Here is a 23758-nt window from a genome sequence, read left to right as displayed (position 1 = left end):
GCAGAATCTTGATTGGTCGTTAGCTGTGTTTTCTAAATATGAATTTGAAATTACTTTCAACCCCTCAAAATGTTCAATGGCATCAGCCCTATGTATATATATATATATATATATATATATATATATATATATATATATATATATATATATATATTAGGGGGTGAATTAGATGTTTGATACCTGCAGAAACCCTGTGAAAATTGCACATACCCCCTAAAGTGCCTTCACGCGCTTCCCGATGGCCGCGCACGCCTGTCCCCAAATATTTTTTTCATACCTTGACTTCCTTGACAAGACTCAATATAAATAAACCAAATTTGCCCACATTTGGATGTGCGTGACAATCGGTGCCGCCTATTTAATTCTTTATGGCTCCAGGTCATGTTGTCCTCACCCTTGCCTATAGGTGGTGCCGCCAACCCCCTTTTTTTCTGTCCTTTTGTGTTACTCAAGATACTGACAGCCGATTGGTGCGTATAATATAGGGACAAACATGTCAATTTTCTGCTCTTAAGAACATCAATTTCACATTGCGAAAAAAAAAAAGAAAAAGCCTTCTCTCCTCGTCTTTTTATGCCACGTGGCTCAGGATAAACAACATGCTCCCAGAACGGAGCGACATTATCGACCTGGTGATTTTCCACATTATTCGACGGTATAAGAAGCTCCTTTCACCATGCTCATAAAAAACATTTTTTTTTTTTTTGTAGGAAATACGTCAAGCACACTCACCTCGTATCGTAGATGGCGTGCAGCTTTTTGTTCCCGTCAACGGCGTTCCTGGAAACAAAATAAAAACGTCGTTGGAACTCATCCATTCATTCCATCCCATAGACGTATTTTTACTTTTTTTTTTTTCCCCACACAATCAGTACCAGGTACTTCCAAAAATAAATAAAAGGATCATCCGCGGAATATTTTTGGCTAGTTGGTTTAACCTTTGTGTTGTATTTTGTCCAATCCTCTGATCTTTACATCAATAGCATTTCACATTCAAAAGTAGGCATTGAAAGAAGATTGTAGGGAGCTGAAATTTCACCCAGATGGCAAGATTTATGTGGAAGAAAATGACCCAAATTGGTCATACCGCAAGGGTTACACCAGTCGGTCTCAAATGGTCTCAAATTTTAAGGAACTTTAAGGAGTATGCAAGATTTTAAATAAATCTTGCAAACAATCCTGCAAAAATCCTTTAAAAATAATTTTTGAATTAATTGTTTCAGGAAACTATAATTTCATCAAACAAATATTTGTTAATAAATACGTTAATGATTTATTTTTGTGAACAGATGTCATATTTTCCTGTGGACAAATATTTTTTTATAATTACTTCTTTTTGAGAATAGGTCGGACACTTTACATCAGATATTTTTTGGGAACAAATATTTATTAATAATTGTATTTATTCTTGTGAACAGATTTCTTCTGTAACTCAATTTTTTGTTGTTTTTATGTTGTTTATTTATTATGTTGTACTGTATATATATATATATATTTTTTTTTTTTATTATTAATTTATGTTGAAAATTTTTATGTGGACAAATATGTATTTATAATTGTTTTTTGAGAACGGGTCTGACACTTTATTGATTTTTTTGTGGAAAACCATCTATTAATAATTAAGTTTTTTTCTTTTTGATAGAACTATCGGGTTACACCACTGCTTTTTCGGACAAATAAAAAGTGTTTTAGTAAAAAAAAAAAAAAAAATGGAAGGATGGAAATCAAATCTTCTTTATAATACTCGTGACCGTTGCTTAAAAAGTACCTGGGTCGAGCACCTTGAAAAAGAATCGCATATGAAGTCAGGATTGCAATATCACGGGGGAACAACCATCAATGGGGTTCTTTTTCATCATCATTCAGCCCTACTTGTGTTTCAAGTTGATTCTTTGTAGAGCATAGGCGTCAGAAGTGGGGTGACAAAAAGGAATGTATCCAGTCCTATTATCCAAGCGCTTTCTCTCTCTCTCTCTCATTCTCTCGCCCCCCCCCCCTCCTCCTAGCATCTTCATCCCTCCGCCACTGCGCACATCCACCACTGCTGCTTCCCGCCCTCTCCTCTCTTCCTCTCATTCTCCTCCTCATCATATTTGATACCCCTTTTTTTTCCCTTTTTTTCAGTGACAGCAAGGCCAGGATGAAAGTGACGCCGTTAGAATTGTTTTCTGTTTAAAAGCGGTGTCTTTTTTTTTGGGGGGGGGTCCTTTCTCCGCCTCCCCCACTTGATCCAGCAGAACGTTGACGAGAGCCGCGCCGGGAGAGCCTGCCGAAGAGCAACGCTGGAGGACGAGGGGTAGTCGTCGTCGTCTTCTTGAAGGTAAGGGGGGGGGGGGGGGGGGGTCATTTGGGTGTGTGTCGAGGGTGGGGAGGGGGGGGGGGGACATGCTGCTGTTTTACTGTATGTGGAGAAGATCATGCGTGGTGCAGGGATGCAGGTGGAACACTTCCAGTTGGTTGTATTGCTTTTAACCCTTTCCTTTTTTTTGGGGGGGGCTAGTTTTTTTTATTTATTTATTTTTTTTGGTGTGTGTGTGGGGGGGGGGGGGTACGCGTTCAAAGTTCACATGAAAGGAAGTGTTGTATTTTTTTTTATAGGGAATTTTTGCTCTTTACATTTTATAGCATAAAAAACATATATTTAAATGAATTATATACAAATGTTTTGAGCCTTCAAAACAGCTACAATCATTTAATAAAAAAAATAAATAATAATAAATAAATAAATAAATAAAATGCAGATAATGGGCATAAAAAAACATGATTAGAACAGCAATAAACTTAAATAATACACTAATTACGTATTAAATACCAAAGCATGGAATTAAACATTTTTGAATTGATAGAATAATGCTGAAATTAATATTTAGTGTCAAGACGTCATAATGTTATATCATTAAATCTACAATGATATTGATTTCAAATTAAAACAATACTAAGATCCATATTAAGTAGGTCTTGATAAGAAGAAAATATATTAAAGCACGTAAAAAACAGAAAGTAAAAAACACGCTTATATAAATAATATGAAATGATTCTAATTAAATAGTAAATTACACAAATGACAAGTACAAGAATGAACATTTTAATCACACATTTTAAATTACTAACACAGTCGTCAATACCAAAGTTTTGTTTTTTAAATGATATATTTTGATGAATAGTTTTTTTACAAATGAAGCAGAGTCGAAGACTTAATAAATAATGTGCTGTAATGTATGGTAATAGTAATGAAAAACTTACAAGATAAGCATTAAGTACAGGTAGCTCTAAATAATAAGAAAGCAAAAAACATACTAAATAAATAAATAATAATAAATCATTCTAATTATCGTTAATTTCTAAAAATGCCAAGTGTATGAATAAACATTTTAATAACTCATTTTAAATGACTGCAATGCAGTCCTAAATACCAAAATTAACATTAAAAATTAAGTTGAAATATCAAAAAATATAAACCACTTTAAAAACGATGCGGGATAAAGAATTGAATATCTGTCTGACTCTTTCTGTCCAAAAGAAGCAAATTTATGATCTCTGCAACGGCAAACGTTTTGGCAACGTTTTTGCTCTCTATCTCGTGCGCATCCGGTGCATCTTGCTGTTATTTATTTATTTATTTTTTTAAAGAACAGCTCATAATGTGCCGTTGCTCGGCTCGAGATGTTCAGGAGTGCGTTCTGACCGCAGGAATGGGCGATGGAATGCGCCGCGGCCTTGCAATGAGGCACGCGTGGCTCTGCTTCTTGCTCGCCGGCCTCACCTGCAGCCCGAGGTGAGCGTGTCGCATCATCATCATCATCACGTGACGAAGATAATAACCGTCATTTGCCATGTGATTGTCGTCCAGCCTCCAGCAGGAGGCGACGGGGACGCCCACCGAGGCGGAATTAATTAACAACATCACCGTGTTCACCCGCATCCTGGACGGACTGCTGGACGGCTACGACAACAGGCTGCGCCCCGGATTGGGAGGTAACAATTCGTTATATGCTGCACGCGTTCACTGCCGACGCCAATTGTTTGTATAGCAAATCAGTTTCACCCACTTGAATGTATTACAATGCCATTAATCGGTTCCGACTTAAACATTTTTTACCGAGATCCAAATGAATGTTGTGGCTGGATTTTTACTTTTCCGGGCTGTCTTTAAGTCCACCTTTATTGAGTCCACTTGGGATTGAGTCAAAGTCAAGTTCAGGTCGCCAAATTTTGAGTCAAAGTCAAGTTCGAGCCTCAAATTTTCGACTCAAAATCAAGTTCGAGTCTCCATATTTTGAGTCAAAGTCAAGTTTGAGTTCCAACTTTCGAGTCAAAGTCAAGTTCGAGTCTCCATATTTTGAGTCAAAAACAAGTTTGAGTTCCAAGTTTTGAGTCAAAGTCAAGTTCGAGTCTCCATATTTTGAGTCAAAGTCTAGTTTGACTCTCCGTTTCAAGTCAAAGTTTAAGTCCACAAGCTTTGAGTCAAAGTCAAGTTTGAGTTTTCAAGTATTGTGTCAAATTCTAGTTTAAGTCCACAAGCTTAGAGTCACAGTCAATTTCAAGTCTCAAATTTTCGAGTCTAAGTCAAATTCGAGTCTCCAAGTTTCGAGTCAAAGTCAAGTCCGAGTCTCCAAGTTTCGAGTCAAAGTCAAGTTCGAGTCTCCAAGTTTTGAGTCAAAGTCAAGTTCGAGTCTCTGAGTTTCAAAAGTCAAGTTAGAGCAAAAAAAAACTGTCAAATTTTTCTGTTACGAGTGACGGATCTATTTAGATGTCAAAACTTTTTCACTCCTTTTTTTTTAATGTAAATTCAGTATATGCCGCGGGCCGCTAAAATGTGGATGGCGGGCCGCATATGGCCCCGGGCCGTTGTTTGGACACCCTGTCTTCAATCGTTTGTTATGTCCTATCTTACAGAAAAGGTGACAGAGATCAAAACCAACATTTTTGTCACCAGCTTCGGTCCTGTCTCCGACACGGAAATGGTAAGACCTCAAAACAAGACGTCGCTATTGATGTTTGCCTGAAAGCAAAATGGCCAACTTCCTGTTGCCTTTCAGGAGTACACCATCGACGTGTTCTTCCGCCAGAGCTGGAAGGACGAGCGCCTGTGCTTCGAAGGCCCCATGAAGATGCTGCCGCTCAACAACCTTCTGGCCAGCAACATCTGGACGCCCGACACGTTCTTCCTCAACGGAAAGAAGTCCATCGCGCACAACATGACCACGCCCAACAAGCTGCTCAGGCTGCAGGATGACGGCACGCTGCTCTACACCATGAGGTACCGCTACTCAATACTCCAATTCAATCACAAGTACTGCCTTGATTTACAAGTGCCCCGACATAAGAGTTTTTCAATTTAAGGGCATTCACTGATTCCAAGTGCGTTGAGGTGGGTCATTTAGACAAAAGTAGTCCTTTGCCGCCATCAAGTGGCATCTTTTAGCATTCGGAGTGCAAAATTCACCTTTGTAGAAGGGTGTTAATGTTTTGCAATTCCTCTTAATGCCACCAGGTGGCTTCAAAGTGTTTTTTGTGAATTATTAGATGTGGTTTTATGTTAGTGTGTGTTGACATCACAGTTTAGCACCTACAAATGACATATTAGTAAATGTTTTGAATGTTTAAAAAAAATCATGGAGAACCAACCACTGTTTTTAATGGAAAATTTATTGAAAATATATCCTAATTCGTGAATTTATAGGCTCAAATTTGATTTACAGTATTTTAATAGGCCAATCACAAATCAATGCTATTTGATTTTTATTTCCAGCTAACTTTGTCAGAGATGCTGGCCATATGAACACGCTGCATCTTTTTTGTTGTTGTTTACTTTTTTATTGTTTTTATTTATTTATCTGAAAACAAGGATAAGTAGAAGTTTCTGTTATTATATCCTTAATGCAGAACTTGATTTGCTGTAGAACCCCATCGGGAGCTAATCAACATTATGCAAATCTAAAAAAATAGTTCAATAAACAAGCTTAAAGACATTGTAAAAAATATTCGATTCCAACTCTGGCCTTCCTGTGTGGAGTTTGCTTGTTCTCCCCGTGCCTGTGTGGATTTTCTCCGAGTTCTGCGATTTTCTCCCACAACCCCCAAAACATGCATGGGATGTATATTGCCCAATAAAGCAGCATGCGTGTTTTGGGGACTGTCGAAGGACAATCAGATAAAACCCACTTATCATTCTGGCTCTTTTGATTTTTATGTTTTGTCAAATAAGCCATTTTCAGGGCTTTTTATTTTCCCCCCCCAGCGTCACATTCTGTGATGACATTACAATGATGTCCACAAGGTGGGAGTAGCAGTCTTAATAAGAACACCAGGACCTTTAGTAGGACTTAATAGACTAATCCTCAATTTTTACCCGCACACATTTTGTATATTCATCTTTGTATTGATTCGTCTTGTTTTTCAGACTGACCATATCTGCAGAGTGCCCCATGCAGCTGGAGGACTTCCCCATGGACGCGCACGCCTGTCCCCTTAAGTTCGGAAGTTGTAAGTAGAACGCCAGGCGTTTGTTGTGTGACGTACAGGAAGTTAAGCTTTTGGGATTAATTAAGAGGGGCTTCCCTGCGCGCCTGCTCCATGCCAAAACTCACTTAGATTAATTGCAAGGGAGACTTAAATACACGTATCGGCCGGCGCTTTTAGTTGGACGCGCACAGGTCAAATTATTAGGTACGACATCCATCGCTGCTTTTTATATATATATGTATATATATATATATATATATATATATATATATATATATATATATAAATATATATATATATATATATATATATATATATATATATTTATATACATATATATATATAAATATATACACACATATATATATATATATATATATATATATATATATATATATATATATATAAATATATATATATATATATATATTTATATATATATACATATATACACACACACACACACACACACACACACATATATATATATATATATATATATATATATATATATATATATATATAGGATTTGGTGAACCCAGTAGGATAATAATAATAACAATAGTGATAATAGTAATATTCATAATAATAATAATAATGACTAAGTTGACGTGAAACACATCAAACAATTTATAGTTTAAATTTAAAATATAATTTTGCTATGCATTTGCTGAGATACGATGTATCTCCAGTAGTTTCTTACTAAAAAATTTTAATATAAAACAAGCTTCCCCCCCTCATTTTCATCAACAATATGTATTCATATTGACCTGTTATTTTGAATAATATTTAGGGGTTCATATGTTTTTGTTTTTTTTTGTTCTTTTCACCGCGAACGGCGTTGGCGCGATTGTACTTTGGATTCATTGGGCTGACTTATGCAACAGAATTAGGAGAGAATAATCAAATAATAGAACAACACAGAATGCTAACTTCCGAGCTGCTTAGCGTTTTTTGGAAAGCCTTTTTCAAAATGCATTTAAAAAAAAAAAAAAAATACGTAAAGCTTTTGTGTGATATGCCCGGGCCCGCGTGAGCCTTGGAGGCTATCAGCGTCGTATCCGGTTTCCTGCGACTCCATTAACCCGAGCTAATCCTTTGACCCCCCCCCCCCCCCCCCCCCACACACACACACACACACTTTGGCCACCCATTCTCTGTCTCTCTCTCGCGCTCTCGCTCTATCTCTCTCGTTGCTCCCGTTCTTGAAAACGTTAATCACCTCTCATGCTCCCGCTAAGCTACTATCGCTAGCGCGGGATATGCTAGCTCGCAAGTGCTAAGCTGTCGTACTCCGATAGTAGTACTTTTTTTTTTTTTCCCAAACACAGGATCATCGTAATACAAAAAAAGTCATGTCAATGCCGTGCTTGGTGTGTTTTTGTTTGTTTTTTTTACAGAGGCTAGCCTCTTTTAATAATTGAGAAAAAAAATATGTAAACCCTAATCCTATGTAAAAATAAGTGAAGAAGCGTTTACATGAAGACTGAGTTTTATTCGGAAGCACTCTTTGACCTAAAAGAAATATGTGTGTGTGCGTAACTTGGTTTTCTGCATGATTATGGGTTTTTATGACTTTGTGGGGTCTTCTTAATTTTGTGGGGACCATTTTTGCGGACTTTTTATTCAAGACTTGCTTTTAGAGTAGATTTGAATTTGATTTTGGTTGAGGTTAGGGTAATGGACTAGGAAATGCATTTTGTCAATGGAATGTCCCCACTACGATGGAAAAAAAAAAAGACTTCTTTGTGTTTGTGTTGATCTTGTTTTCTTTGCTACGATTAACTCTTTTATTGCCAAGCGTTATCAGAAAAGGAGACCTCTAAAGGGCCATTATATTTAGCATTTTAACTCATCTTTCAAGGCCGACAGAAGTTTGTGTGCTATTTCTATGTAAACATGGGTGCTGCCATATGAAAGATTGACTTCCATTCTTCAGTTCGAATTGATGTAGGAAATAGCTATGTTGTACATGTGGAAACACTACCATCCATTGGTCACAGTTATCACTACACTGCCCAATTGGTTTAATATAAGATAAGCACTAGTCAAGGATGTCAGCTACTTAGCATAAAAAAATGTATTTGATGAGAATTTTAGTATATTTTATTATTATTACTATTTTAAAAGATGTGAGTTCTCATCCATGGTTTTGAAAGAGTTAAGGACCAAATCCCCGTTTTGACTGTCTTTGTGGGGACCTCTTGAATTTGTGGGGACCATTTTGGTGACGTGTTTGGGTACATTCGTCAATGGGATGTCCCCACTATGATAGAAAAAAAAGACTTGTGTTAGTGTTTGTGTGCCCTTGGTTTTTCTTACATGACGGGGATCAAATTCTGGGTTTTCGAAGTTTTTAAGGGGACTTCTTGGACTTGTGGGAACCATTTTGAAGGACCGCGAGTTCATACCTCTGTTTGAGGTTCAAGGCTTGCTTTTAAAGACCCTTGTGTTAGCGTTTGTGTGTCCTTGGTTTTTGCTACATGGTAGGGACTAAATCCCAGGTATCACAGTGTTTTTGGTGAGCTAACGCACTTGTGGGGACCATTTTTACAGACTGTGTGAGTGTGTTTTTTAATTTTTTTGTTACATGTAAAATCAACAAATAGCATCTAATAATACCCACCCTGAAGTATTAATCATTTCTAATGAAATGGTATCAAAGCGCTTTTTTTTTTTTAATATATTTTAAGATATCACGACTAAATGAAGCTCCTCCCCCTCACTTCAATCGCTAGCCATGATTTTGGCCTGAGCACAAAAAAAAACACTTTTTTTCTAGTCTTGCAATATCAATAACCACTGTGCATGTTAGCTAACAGCTAGAATGTTAGCACGATCAATTCTCTTTTAAAATACAGCTGTACTTGACTAATCCCGACTAATCCTTAGCACTCTCCCTACTTGGCTTCCTATCCCGCTACACGTTAGCATAGCCGCTTCAAAGAAACCCTAGAACGAGTTCAAACAGACAATGGAACGGGAACGTTACAAGACACGCTAATGTTGTCGCGGCTGGTCGGAGACAATAATCCCGGCGGGGCTGAGGTCAATCTGGGGATATTGAAGACAATCTGTGAAGTCTTCTGACACCACAGCGGTGGGATTAGTACTTGTAGATTGGACCGCCGGGCGCCACACAAACGCACACACACGCATAGATTTAGTAACGGGGTTATGCTTTACGATTAGTTTTAGCCTCGCACACAGTAGCTTCTGTCGCACACGGTTTACATAAAAATGACAGAAGATAGTGTGTTTATAGGGAGGGAGGGGCACGGGGGGTCAGCTAGCTACGGCCCTGGGTTTAGCTAGTGATGATGTCACCATCAACATTGTTGTTCTTTTGTTGTTGTTGTTGTTGTTGTATAACCCCTGGGGGAAATTTTGACCCTACTCGGGCTTTTTGATGTTTTTGATGTGTGAGGCCCACAGAAAAAAAAGCATTAATAGGTGTCGTATAGGTGTCAGATTTAGCCCATGTCGGGCTCATTTACTGCCGTTCAGATTTTGAAATATTGTCAATTTGGGACATATTGAAAACCTAATTTTTTATCATGCGTTTCCCTTGATTTTTGCATTAATCCTTTCAAACGAGACTGAAATTTTAGTGTTGACACCTCAAAGCCACCGGGTGGCGCTAGTGGCTAATTTATGACATTTACAAGCCTTTCAATGACTTTGATGGTCGGCTTAGCCTGGACTGCCATAATGCAAAAGTCATATGCTAATTATGACATAATAAATAGTCCTACTCCAATGTCATAAATATATAAATATACAGCGTAGTCAATTTTGCTATAATTGTATTTTTAAATCCCCCCCTCCCATTTTTTTTATATACATATGGGTAGGGCTGATCCCCTATATCTAAATATATATCTATATTTGACAACGTTATGACTCTTTCAAGTCAGCCCAAGTTGGGCGATAATAACAGCAGGCTAGTGAAAAATCCCCGGACAGCCAGGGGATAAACAAGCAATCAAAATGACATCCCACTAGCCAGGTGGCTATAAACAATCAGGTTTGTTCCACCGGCACCAAAACATGAAGATTAACCCGTCAATACATGTCACTGTCGTGATTGCACTCAAAGGTTTAAAGAGCACAAATAGAATAAAAAAAGGCACGGAACTTCTCATTTACTCGTGTCTATAATCCACAAAATAAATGCTTGTTTTGTTTGCAGCAGATAAGTAGGAAACTTGTAAATACTCTTTGTAAAATGTTGTTGACAAAATTAGCTATCCTTTTATGTATACACAAGTAAAAAAAAAAATGTATAGAGAATAGCTCATTGTATTCATATATTAAGAAATTGAAAATTCTTTTTTGACTTGTGTTTCACCTCAAGACAGTAGGTGGCGGTAGAGACCATTTTTTTATTTTTTGTGGCTGTTGTATATTTACGAACATTTTTTTGGCCATACTTTGCAAATTTTGCCTTACTTTTTCTGAACTTTTTCTCAAGTGTCCTGAAGTAAGCTGACAGAAATGCTTGTGTCCCTCAGACGCGTACCCGGTCTCGGAAGTGGTCTACACATGGGACAAGGGGGCGGCCAAGTCGGTGGTGGTCGGCGAGGAGGGCTCCAGGCTCAACCAGTACCATCTGATCGGTCAGACGGCCGGCACTGAGGACATCTCCACCAGCCGAGGTGAACGCATTCGCGTGCTTTTTTTTTTTTTGCTGTTGCCCCCTGGTGGTCGGATGACAAAGTGCTTGATTTGACATGTAGCCGGCTTTTTAAATGTTAATATCGCCGAGGATCAGCGTAATTAACTGTGGATGCTAATATCGCGATTAAAATTCGATTAAATGTGCAGCTATAATTTATAGGTATTTTAACATGACTTTTATAGATAATTATTTTATTTATAGTCGGCGTGATGAGTGGGGGAGTACAAATATGTTTCTCTTTTCTTTGCAATTAGTATTTTAGCACCTAAATTATTCACTTTAGTCCTTAATGTATTTAACTACTTTAGTATTTAGTATCACTTTTTTTTAGCAGTTAAAATATCTTGGTTTACGCTAGCGTAGCAATTTCTGCATATATCAGTTCTTTTTGAAACTAAATTTGATATAGAATCCATATGGGTCTTTTTTCTGGGGTGCTTTCTTGCTAGCACGTTAGCATTTGATCTGCTTTTCAATCATCCTGTCTTACCACGCTAGCCTCTCAACCGCTAGCATGTTAGCGTGGTCTTTTTTCTGGGGTGCTTTCTTGCTAGCACGTTAGCATTTGATCTGCTTTTCAATCATCCTGTCTTACCACGCTAGCCTCTCAACCGCTAGCGTGTTAGCGTGGTCTTTTTTCTGGGGTGCTTTCTTGCTAGCACGTTAGCATTTGATCTGCTTTTCAATCATCCTGTCTTACCACGCTAGCCTCTCAACCGCTAGCGTGTTAGCGTAGCCTGCGCGAGTGCAAACGTCGCAGACACTTTCCCAGGGCGAACATTTTCAAATCAAGCCTGACGGGGACGACGAACGAATCAGATTTGGGAAGGCCTCCCACACACCGACAGCTGTCCCCCGCCCGCCCTTTCCAAACCCCCGTCCTCAGGAAAAAAAAAAAAAAAACACTTATCCCCCATCCCAGCTATTGGGTGTGCAGGGTTAATCCTCACGCGGCGCCCATCAGTCGGTTGTGCTTTTACCGAGTGATGTCATCACTTTGGCCACGGTGGCGGTACGGCGTTGGCCGGAGGAGGGAGGGCCCGCTGGCATCTGCCGCATTCTCTTGCGTCGGAACAAATATGAAGCTCCGCTTTCCAAAAAAAAACATCCGCGCATAGTTCGCGAACTTAACGGCAAAGTCAAAAGTGTTAGCGTTTGTTGCTACTACATGACTGCATCAAGTCGTTTCTGCAAAATGTGCGCTTACCTTTAAAAAAATGCCGTATTTTCGGACTATGAGCCACATAGTAACATGCCTGATTGTGTTTACTAGTGGAGAGTGCCCCCTGGTGGCGAGTAAAATACCAGTTCAAACTCAAAATCAATACTTCCATAGTGTCTTCTTCTGTACCCCAATCGCCCCCCCCCCGAAATCTAATAATAAATGAGCATTTTAGCATTTTATTGCGTTTCCAAAGTCGTTTAACCCTTCCTGTTATGTTGTGGGTCAAACTGAGCTATCTGAAAGTGAAAGTAAATGAAAAAAGTTGTTTTCAGAACAAAACCTCCGCTTGGCTTACATAATATAAAAATAAATTTTAAAAATGGCATTTGTATGCATTTTTGTTTTAATTGCTTTTTTAAAAAATTATTTTAGCTTTTTTATTTAATAAAAATCTCGATAAATGAGCAAAACCAAGGACCAACTGACAATTTTTTTGTGGAAAAAATAGGAATTAAAAAATGTTGCATCAACAGCTAGTTTTATATATATATACATATGAATAAAATCATACATTTGCAAAGGAGTAATTTTGTAAAAAAGTTGCTTCATGCTCCAACTCATTTGCTCTTAATTTGAAAAGGAAAAGGCACAATTTGTGCCAAGGCATTAAAAGGCAATGTATGAAAGCATACAACATTTTGCACAAACGTCACTATAACAATTTTGCAATTAGTTGCTTCATGCTATAATTCATTTTCTCTTAATTTGAAAAGAAAAAAATGCTCTATTCATGTCACTGCCTTCAAAGGCTTATAAAAGCACACGACATGTTGCAAAGGAGTCACTAACAATTTTGCAAAAAGTTGCTTCATGTTCCATCTCATTTGCTCTTAATTTGAAAGGAAAATGTCCTATTAGCGTCATTTCATTCAAAGCCAATATTTTTTCACACGCCAAAAAGTCAAAAAATCAAATAACAGGCAACATATTGTTTCATTTCTGTATTCGTCTTGAAGACGTTGTAAAATAGGCTGCAAATGAACGAGTTCAAATTTCCCATACGCCCTCAAGTGTCGTCTCCGATTACGATTTTGGAAAAAAATAATATCGTGATAAATCTCAATATTGAGCGGGGGAAAAAATCTGGCAGCGGGATCTTTTTTCATCCTCGCTCCACATACGCCACAGTCAGGGAATCCCCGCCATGATTGACACGCAGTTAGACGCTCCGTCCAATCACGGCAACATAAAAGTAAGTGTCAAATCCCGCGGCGGCGGAAATCCCGCCGTGACGCCGAGCGCTTCCTCCTTTAAGACAGACGGAGCCTCCAGACTTAATTAGCGGCGCTAATCTGAGGTACAAACCCTCCTTAAGCGGGCCGCGAATAGCGCGCAGCGGACGCGGGTGACCTTCGACCCGCCGCGTTAAGACGGCGCCGAATGACGCCGGCAAATCGTAACCGTTACTCACCAATTGACCAGCATGGCCGCGTTGTTCTCCGCCACGAAGGGCAGCTCGCCGCAGACGCTCCAAAATCCAAACGTTAAAGTCCACCACAAGCGCATTTTGGGCTCTTTCCACACTTTCCCATCCACGTCGGAGGAAAATAATCATCGATTAAATAAAAAGGAAAAAAATCAAGCGCGAGGGGCGGCGCCGCGGAGGTGGTCCGACGGATGGCGGTCCGCTCGGCGAGGACATGACGGACGCTCGTCGGAACCCGCCGGGAACTTTGCCGGCCGGGCTTCCCGCCGGTCCTGGCTCCGCCTCTGCTCGCCGTCCCGGCTCAGGAGAGGATGCGGCGATCCCGAGGGCGCGCGCGCACAGGATGCAGATTGTGACGGGGGATTAGCGAGACGGGGAAAAAAAAAAAAAAAAAAAAAAAATCGGATTTTGCCAGGAGAACGCGGCAGTCATCTGTGGATTTTTTTTCCACTCGAGTGGAAATAAAATGCAATCTCCCCTTGGTTAACGGGATGATGATGATGATGATGATGATGATGATGATGATGATGATGATGATGACTCGCCCCGGCAACCTATTTATTTTGACTTCGCACGATAAATACCGTTTTGAGTGGCATCACAGTTTGCAACTCATTCAGTGCCAAATATAGATTTTTACGATTTTTTTTTTTTGTTTTTGTTTGTTTTTAAGAATCCAGACATTCAATTCCAGGTTTTTAAATCCATTCTTTTCTTTTTTCCTACAAGTACATATTTTTATGATATTTTTTGTTTGTTTGTTTGTTTGTTTTTTAGAATCCAGACATTCAATTCCAGGTTTTTATCTCCATTATTTTCTTTTTTCCTTCAAATACATATTTTTACGATTTTTTTTTTTTAATTCAGACATTCAATTCCAGTTTTTTATCTCCATTATTTTCTTTTATTTTTTTGTGCAAATGCATATTTTTATGATTTTTTGTGTTTAATTTTTTAAAGAATCCAGACATTCAATTCCAGGTTTTAATCTCCATTTTTTATTTTATTTTTTCCTTCAATACATATTTTTATGATTTTTGTTTGCTTGTTTTTTTTTTCGTCAGAATCCAGACATTCAATTCCAGGTTTTTAATCTCCATTATTTTCTTTTCTTTTTTCCTGAAAATACATATTTTATGATTTTTTTTTTTTTTTTTTTTAAGAATCTAGACGTTCAATTCCAGGTTTTTGCCTCCATTAGTTTATTTTCTTTTTGCCTTCAAATACATATTTTTAAATTTTTTTTTTTTTGTCTTTTAAGGATCCAGACATTCAATTCCAGGTTTTTACCTCCATTATTTTCTTTACTTTTTTTCCTTCAAAGACATATTTTTAAGATTTTTTGTTTGTTTGTTTGTTTTTAAGAATCCAGACATTCAATTCCCGTTTTTTTATCGCCGTTATTTTCTTGTCTTTTTTCTTCAAATGGTTGCCTATTAAAACTGTCTAAAAATCAATTAATCCAATATCCAACTATATTTATCAAAGTACAATTATTAAAGTAATAAATTACTCTATACATCAAATTACCTCAAGTAATTGATTACTCAAAAACTACCTTTAATCCATTAAGTAATTATTTACTTCAGTAGAAGTATCTAATAAAGTAATTAATTACTTTAATGCCTAAGAATCAAAATTCATGAATATATTTAGTAATTAATTCATCAATTACTAATTCCTCATGTCACTAAAAATATAGGAATTTTTATACATATATATTTTATTTTTTTTTTTTAAAGATTCTGTGTGTAGGGATTGTAATGCCTGTTTGTCTAACAACACGTCTGAGTTGAAAGGTCAAGAATGGTGTTTATCTCGACTGATGACCAGGACAAGATGGCTGAGCTCAAAGGGTCATCGATCCCATCCGTCGTGTTTAATAGCCCAAACAAGAATCCACTTTAGCCGCAATGATATCCGGAACGCCGGAATTGCCGCCAAGTACCAACTTGAACAAATATTTGAATTACTAAAAAAAGCATGAGCTTTTATGATGTTTGATTTTATTATCAGCCTCTCAACATTTACAGTATATTTAAGAGTGCGGAACCAGTTAAAAAAATGTCAAAAAATGAAGGTGTAATGAAATTCAAGGATACAATCTTTTAGTTTGACTTTTTTTAACCAGCACGCTTTAGCTGTACTTGGCAGCGATGCTTTAATTTACCACTAGAGGGAGACAGTCTTCAAGTACACTAAACTTGTATTCAAAACGTTCCACAGTCAGCGCAAGAATTCTGAAAAAAAAAAAAAATAGCCGAGGTCATAACGTGAAATCCCAGCGACTACATTGAGGATTAGCGGCTAAAAGAAGATGGGTGGATGGAAAATGTCAGTTAAATAAATAAATAAGTAAAACACACGTATTGGAACAGGACATTGATTTCAACTTGAAATTTGACACGTTTGGGATTATCCCGCCCGCGAACTCAGGTCAGTACACGGTGATGATGGCTCACTTCTACCTGAAGAGGAAGATCGGCTACTTTGTGATCCAGACGTACATGCCGTGCTTCATGACCGTCATCCTGTCGCAAGTCTCCTTCTGGCTCAACCGCGAGTCCGTGCCCGCACGTACCGTCTTCGGTAAGACACGCCCACAATACACTCATTTCTCTTGCCAAATCAATCCAAATTTGGGGAGTTTTGGATCTTACAAGTTTATTTCTTTATATTGCAATGTTCCTTCATTTATCTGGGCGGTTACGTTATCTAAAATACCCGCAGAAACCAACATTTTCTTAGGGTTTTTTTTTCCGTTTGATGAAAAAAACAAATACTTATTTTTTTATTATTATTATTTTTTTAATCAGGTCCAACTAAAAATAAAGTGTTTTTTTAGTTCCCCCTTTTTAAAAAAAAATATATATTTTATTTTGTTTTATTTTGCCTGGTCCAACTGATAAAGAAGAAAAATAGCAAGGTAAACCTGTAATAAAGTTAATAAAGTAAAATTGCAATGAAGTTATGGTCATAAAACAAGATTCACATAAAAAAATAATTAGATAGTTTTGTTTTTTATTTATTTTATTTGCTTTGTACCTTTTTTTGTTAAAAAAAAATACATAAAATATTTTTTTGTCTGGCCTGATTTCGTAGGAGGAAAAATTATCAAGAAAAATAGCAACGTAAATCTGCAATAAATTTATACTCATTAACAAAAAAAAAAATCCACAGTAAAAAAGTTTATTTATTTATGTATTCACAAAATTTTTTTTGGCTGTTCTGATGAAAAATAGTAAGATAAATGATTGAAAAATAAAAATGAAATAAAATTATAATAATCATAATAATGCATTACAATAATTTTTACATTTTGTTGCTTTTTTAGTTTGTTTCGTTTGTTTAAAAAAAAAATAAAAAAATCAAGATTTCTACATATATAAAATATACAAAAAAATATATATACATTTCAAGAAAACTTGCAATTAAGCCTCCAATAGAAAAAAGTTCTGGTCATGAAAAATTAAATAAATAAATAAATCTTCAGTAGAGTGAAGCCGCAACAACCAGACACGTTTTTTTAATGAATTATCTACATGTAAAATTCCCTATTGTGCAGTCAATGCACATCAAGCCAACTTCCTGAACAGCATTTTCAAAATAAAAGCTTGAATTGTTTGTGGCCCGGCCGGCGCAGGCGTGACCACGGTGTTGACCATGACCACGCTGAGCATCAGCGCCCGCAACTCGCTGCCCAAAGTGGCCTACGCCACCGCCATGGACTGGTTCATCGCCGTTTGCTACGCCTTCGTCTTCTCCGCCCTCATCGAGTTCGCCACCGTCAATTACTTCACCAAGCGCAGCTGGGCTTGGGACGGCAAAAAGGCCATGGAGGCCCAGCAGCCCAAAGTAAGTCATCCCGTTACCGAAATGCAATCTTTCGCTCGGTTTTTCAGTATGACCTTGACAATGAGAGTGCCACAGCACCACCTGGTGCCGTGGAGTTGGAATTACACTACACAGCGCAAACTCGAAGCCCGTTTTCTTGCCCGCCCCATTAATTTGGATATTTACATCAATGGCATTTCACATCAAAAGCAAAGCTAGGGAGCTGAAATTTCACCCAGACGGTAACAACATTTCAAAGTTCGACGATGCATGACCGCTTAGTTATCACACTGGCAGGAATGTGACATCCCATGGCTAAAATACTGCCTGAACGACGTGGAAGAAAATGGCCCAAAAATGGTCAAAATACTGCACAAGATCACCGCTCTAGATCTGTGACATCGCTTGCGTTGAAAAAGAAAAAAGAATGACAAAAAAATCCACGAGGAAATGGGTGGTTAACATTTTGCATCGAGTACTTTGTTATGATGAGATATTCCAAAAATATTTCTTGTCAAAATTGATACGCAATACATTGGTACCTGAACCTCGTATTGCGATATGCATAGTGTCACTTGTTGTGCATTTATATTCACAGATTTTCGTGAATAATAGACACCAGATAAGCGAATTCCGCGTAGTAGATTTTACTCTCCCTCGCGCCTCCCCTTCTAGATGGAAATACATCAATAAAAAATATACACTGAGCTTCTTAAAACCTTGCCTACCTTTATTTTGCATGCCCCAAAAAATGTATCTCTTTTTGGGCACAAACTTTATCTTCCTTCACAACACACAGTGCATCAGAGTGTGATGAGCGGCTGCTAACTCTCCCTGCAGACCCGAGCACTATCCCCTCCCATTCTCCACAATATAACTCTTCTTAAAGGGCCAGTCTGTGTTGCCCCACCCCTCCGCCACATGTACGTCTCCTCACCACTTTGTCACTCACAGCCACAAGCGCGCCGCCTGTCATGAAGAGTTGCCGCCAAAACTTCCTTATATAATGCCATAACTCCATCAAAGTCGAATGACCAACCGCGGTTTGATTTGAACCAAAAAGGGCCTTCATTTGCGGCCGCACAAGATCGAGTATTAACAGGCTGTTAGGCGGTTTCACGCTCCGCTTGAGGACTGAAAAGAAAACAAAAGACGAAGCCGGAAAAAGTGAAGTGGCGGTTTTAGACGCACAGCAGCACCTAGCGGCAGAAACGTGTCATGTATTTTTCTCCGTCCAGCGTAAGGACCCCTTGGCGCTGTCGAAAAAACCCAACAACGCCTGCGCGGCCGGCGTCAACTACACGGCCAACCTGACCAAGGACGCGTCGGTGTCCACCATTTCCAACAGCACTTCGGTGCAACTGAAAGGCGCCCCCGAATCCAAGGGCGCCGACCCCAAGAAGACGTACAACAGCGTCAGCAAGATCGACAAGATGTCCCGCATCGTCTTTCCCGTCCTGTTCGGCACCTTCAACCTGGTCTACTGGGCCACCTATCTGAACCGCGAACCCGTCATCAAGGGAGCCGTTTAGACGGAACTCGCCGGCAAATCCGCCAAGCACTTAAATGTTCTCAACGTCTCGTTTTCATTTGAGCTAATCTCATTGCATGTTGCTTCCGCTACATTATGATGTTTTTCACGTTTCAGTTCTTGGATTCGATTCTCGATTGTAGTTCTGCAAACGGACGGAAGGCGCAAAAATACCCTTTCGAGGACACTCGGAGATGAAATTGTCCCACGAGTCTCGTCCGAGTTCTACCAAATATGAACCGCTTATACTGGACATATGAGTGAGTCGAAATTGTAAATATTTTGAATTTTTGTGTGGGTGCAGTATGGCGGCAGAGTTTTATGACTTTCCAGAGAAGTAGAATCGAATAACAGCTCCATTTTGAAAATTCAGCTCCCCGAGCCAGTATCGATTGTTAATAGGGATGTCAAAGACAACGAAAAAGTCACAAAATAACAGAACTAAAAAGACGCAGGAAGTCAGACATTGGGATTTGAAGCAGACATTTTGGGGTCATTTTCAGGGGTTTATAAAAAGTCAAAATTATTGAAAAAATCAGCCCCTATAGCCAGTTTTACTTAACTTGAATCTTGGTTAGTTCAATCAAGAAAGTGAAAAAGTAAAAGTAAAGTAAAAGTAAAAAGAAACCTTACCTGAAAAAACAGAGGAAATCTGATATTTTCCGGGATTTATAAAAAGAGGAAAATTATTGGCAAAATTTTGAAAATTCCAGTTTCGCTTAATGACCCCAATTTCGATCAAGGGTAGACCCACAAAAAAGTCTCAAGAAAGCTTGATATTTATGATTAAAGCAGCCATTTTAGGAACATTTTCAGGGGCTGATAAAAACAGGAAACTATGAACAAAAATTTAAAATTTCAGCCCCCAAAATCAGTTTCACTTAACACTTTGAATTTTGGTAGTTTGCTGTATCAAGACTAGACCCGCAAAAAAGTCTCAAGAAACCATACCTGAAAACACACAGAAAGTCGGACATTTTGGAATGAAGCAGCAATTTTTTCGGTCATTTTCAGAGGTTTGTAAAATAGAAAACCTTTGGCAAAATTTAAAAATTCAGTCCCCATATCTAGTTTCACTTAACAGCTTGAATTTTGGGAGCTAGTATTATGAAGTCTTTACCCGCAAAAAAATCTCAAGAAACCATACCTGAAAAGACACTGGAAGTCCGACATTGTGGTTCATTTTTGGGGGTCATTTTCAGGGGTCGATTAAAATAGAAAACCTTTGTCAAAACTTTAGAAATTCAGCCCCCAAAGCCAGTTTCATTTAACAACTTGAATTTTTGTAGTTAGTGCGATCAAGGGGAAACCCACAAAAAAGTCTCCAGAAACCATACCTGAAAATACAGAGGAAAGCTGATCATTTAGTTTGAAGCAGCCATTTTCGGATCATTTCCGGGGGTTGGTACAAAAAAACTTGTCCATTTTGACATTTCAACCCCTAATTCAATTTCACTTCCCGTCCCGAACTTTGGTCTCCAGGTTAGACCCACAAAACGTCTCCAGGAACAATACTTGACATTTTGGTTTCCTTCGGAAAATTTTGAAGCACGTAGCAAGAAAATGTCACCGTTTATCGTCATTGTGCGGCATGGCAGCGAGGCCAAATGCTTTGCGAGGAGTATTACGAATCCAAATTGTTCTTGTTGTTCTTGCGCCTCAGCTTTGTGTATAGCTTTTTTCAACCTTGTTTTTTTGTACAATTGAGGACATGTGGCAAAGCCATGCCAACCAACGTGTGTTGCCTTCAGAGTGCTCTTGGCCGCCAACGCACTCACAACTTCTTCTTTATGGTCATTTTTCAACCCCGCGGCATAAATATACTTTTTTTTTCCCCTCCAAATTTTCTTACTACTTTTTTTGTTCCAGGAATAAACTCGACGAGGACTTGAACAAATCCCTTGCAAAAATATGTTTTTTTCCCCGGGTAATTTTAACTTTTTTTTCTTGTGCGTTTTTTTTCTGTGTGCTTAAAAATAGATAAAAATTAAAGAGCTTGCTACGCTGTACTTTACGCTTACTTTGAGGTTTTTGGTATGCTATTTTAATCTCATACATTTCTGCCTTAAATTTGATTTTGATGTGGCTTATTGGTACTTTTTCTCATTGTGTTTTAAAAAAAAAAAAAATGCCGATTTTCCTGGCTCGAATTGTATTATATTTGCATTTATTTAGCCGCGATATCACCACGCTAGTATCGGAGTAGCTTTTGTTTTGATAGAACCAAGTGACGCCTTGTAATTTCTTGTTGTTTTTCTGAGTTTCGCAAAGACTTTTTCGACATTTGTTTCCGTCAGAGTCGCAAAATATGAATGCAATGTATATGCCTCCTGAGTGGCCTGTCACCGTTTAAAAAAAAAAAAAAAAGAAAAAAAAAACTTTTTGGGAGCACATGGATGTATTATACTTATCACATGGAAGTGCATTTTTAATATGGGCTGTTCTTTAAAATGCAAATATTTGAAGCAATAAATAATGCTTTCTCGGATTAAAAAGTGACCATTATTGGAGTGGTATTAGGATTCTTTTTAAAAAAAAATACATTGAAATAAAAGCCCCACTTCCTTGTAAATATCTGACTTTGTAACTGATTGACTTAGAAAAAAAATGCGCTAATTCCTAACATATATGCTGCATAGTGGTACACCAGCTCCCTCTGGTGGTACCAGAAAGTATCACTTAATATTTGACGGAAAAATATTCAACTTAAGGTGTCCTCTTTTGGTAGAGATGTGTTCACAAAAATAAATCATGAATAAATATTAGTCCGCACAAAATAATCAACATAAAGTGTCAGACCTGTTCCCAAAAAGAAATAATTGTGAATAATATTTGTCCACAGAAAAATATTCAACTTAAAATGTCGTCTTTTGGTGTCATCGTAGAGATCTGTGCACAAAATAAATCATTAATTATTAATCAATATCTGTCCACAAAAAATAATCAACATAAAGTGTTGGACCTGTTCCCCCCCAAAAAAAATTGTAAATAATATTTGTCCACAGAAAAATATTCAACTTAAAATGTCATCTTTTGGGGTCATCGTAGAGACCTGTGCACAAAAATAAATCATTAACTTACTTATTAATCAATATTTGTCCACAAGAAATAATCAACATAAAGAACAAAAAGAATTTATTATATAAAATTTAAAATATTTAAAATAATATTAATAATATATAATAATATTTTAAAAAATTCAAATATTTGCCCACAGAAAGACAATTCCAATACAACTAGAAGAAACAGATTTGAATCGATCATAATTATTTTTATCTGAATCATTTCCCCAGTATTATTTTTAAATAAACCTTTAACGTTTGTTTGATCAAATTCTGTTACAAATCAATTCAAATCTCAATCGCCCAGAATGATTGAAGAACGAGATTTTAGTCCTTTATTTTTTTTGTCCATACTATCAATCATAAATTGATTTTCTCTCTTTGTAAACTTTGTATATATATTTTGAGGAGGTTCGGTGTCAAAAGTTCTCGAAGCGCTGTTACATGAAAGCCGTGGCGGAAATATGGCGCGACTAATATTAAAGACAGAAGTGATGATGTGTTCAAGTTGCATTTGTGCACATGAAGCTTAATCTTCCTTAATGGAACAACAAGCCGCCGTCTGCACGTGCTTGATTACACATGGCACGCACATGTGGACTCGGCAGTTAGCGCACATATAAATCCATCTTTCAACATCTGGCTCACATCTGCTTGCGGGGGATTTAGCTGCGTTTAAGTTGCTTTTTGCGTCCTTAAGCCGCCCGGCGAGAAGCGTCACGGCACAAGTGCAAACAGACGCGCCGGATAACCTTTTTACCCGCGTTGACTGACGCACTCGAACGCACCATCGACACCAGGTGGCACCTGTTAAGCTGACGCTCGCCGTGCTCACGTAACTCTTCAAATACGATTATTAAGTCTTTGCTGTGACTAATAGGATTGTCAAATTTACTTAATTTGATCTTTTAAAAAAAAAAAGACAGAATTAATTATATCGAATCAAACGAATTTACAAACGTCCGCTAGCTTAATGCTAGACCACAGTGCAAAACGTCATAGATGGGCTAGCAAAACTAGCGTATTTGTCTTCATTTAATTTTGTGGTAATCTCAGCTCCTTTTGGATAAATCTGAAGAAAAAAACAATTACAGCTCGAAAACAAATCCTTAAAAGATGGGTAGGGAGATTTCTGTCCACTGACAAATAATTATCTTTATTAATATTACCGTATGAAATTACTAGTTTTTTTGCTGCAATTCTCTATGTGACCAGCAGAGGGCAGCAGCAACTAAGCTAAACGAGTTGCTGGCGAACGTCATCTGAATATGATCACGGATATTCATTTCTATAAATATTTAAACGATTTTATGATTATACAAGACAATTTTTTTTCTTCATTGATTATCCACAAGACTGAAGTCAATAATATTTTAAGGTAATGTAACTTGTAAGTTTTTTGCTGAAAAAAGAAAAGTTAAAAAGGAGAGTAAAATACATATTTTTAGGGAAAAAAATAATTTCATTTTTAAAAGCTAGTCTGAGAAATGGAATGAAAAATATCGTAATTTGAAAAGTCATAGTATTTTTTTAA

General features: G+C 37.7%; 2 protein-coding genes across 3 annotated transcripts in view; one reads left to right on the top strand and one right to left on the bottom strand.

Moving 5' to 3' along the window:
• The window catches only part of gabrb3 (gamma-aminobutyric acid type A receptor subunit beta3), a 28025-nt gene extending 13879 nt beyond the window's left edge, over positions 1 to 14146 (bottom strand). For both annotated transcript variants that reach the window (XR_015866921.1, XM_088425020.1), the window contains exons 1-2: positions 13783 to 14146; positions 733 to 780 (exon numbers count right to left, since the gene is read on the bottom strand). Coding sequence is in view for 1 of the 2 variants with exons in the window: in XM_088425020.1 (XP_088281146.1) it covers positions 733 to 780; positions 13783 to 13877 (143 nt within the window). In the remaining variant the exon portion in view is untranslated. The remainder of the gene's footprint in view (positions 1 to 732; positions 781 to 13782) is intronic.
• On the top strand, positions 2015 to 21657 carry gabra5 (gamma-aminobutyric acid type A receptor subunit alpha5). The gene is made up of 10 exons (XM_088425023.1): positions 2015 to 2320; positions 3691 to 3775; positions 3851 to 3975; positions 4897 to 4964; positions 5040 to 5260; positions 6404 to 6486; positions 10980 to 11123; positions 16234 to 16386; positions 17441 to 17652; positions 18870 to 21657. Exons 2-10 carry the CDS (start codon positions 3693 to 3695, stop codon positions 19161 to 19163), a joined length of 1383 nt encoding a protein of 460 aa, XP_088281149.1. The 5' UTR covers positions 2015 to 2320; positions 3691 to 3692; the 3' UTR covers positions 19164 to 21657.
• Positions 21658 to 23758: the final 2101 nt, after the last annotated feature.

Source organism: Hippichthys cyanospilos, chromosome 10 (genome assembly GCF_059441005.1).
Source record: "Hippichthys cyanospilos isolate Australia breed blue-spotted pipefish chromosome 10, RoL_Hcya_1.0, whole genome shotgun sequence".
NCBI classification, from domain to species: domain Eukaryota; kingdom Metazoa; phylum Chordata; class Actinopteri; order Syngnathiformes; family Syngnathidae; genus Hippichthys; species Hippichthys cyanospilos.
This window is presented reverse-complemented; position numbering and strand designations above follow the sequence as displayed.

Coding starts and splice junctions, on each gene's coding strand:
- gabra5 (XM_088425023.1), top strand. CDS start 3,693: ATGGGCGATGGAATGCGCCGCGGCCTTGCAATGAGGCACGCGTGGCTC. Junction 4,965..5,039: donor CTGTCTCCGACACGGAAATG/GTAAGACCTCAA, acceptor GTTGCCTTTCAG/GAGTACACCATCGACGTGTT. Junction 16,387..17,440: donor GCCCGCACGTACCGTCTTCG/GTAAGACACGCC, acceptor CGGCCGGCGCAG/GCGTGACCACGGTGTTGACC.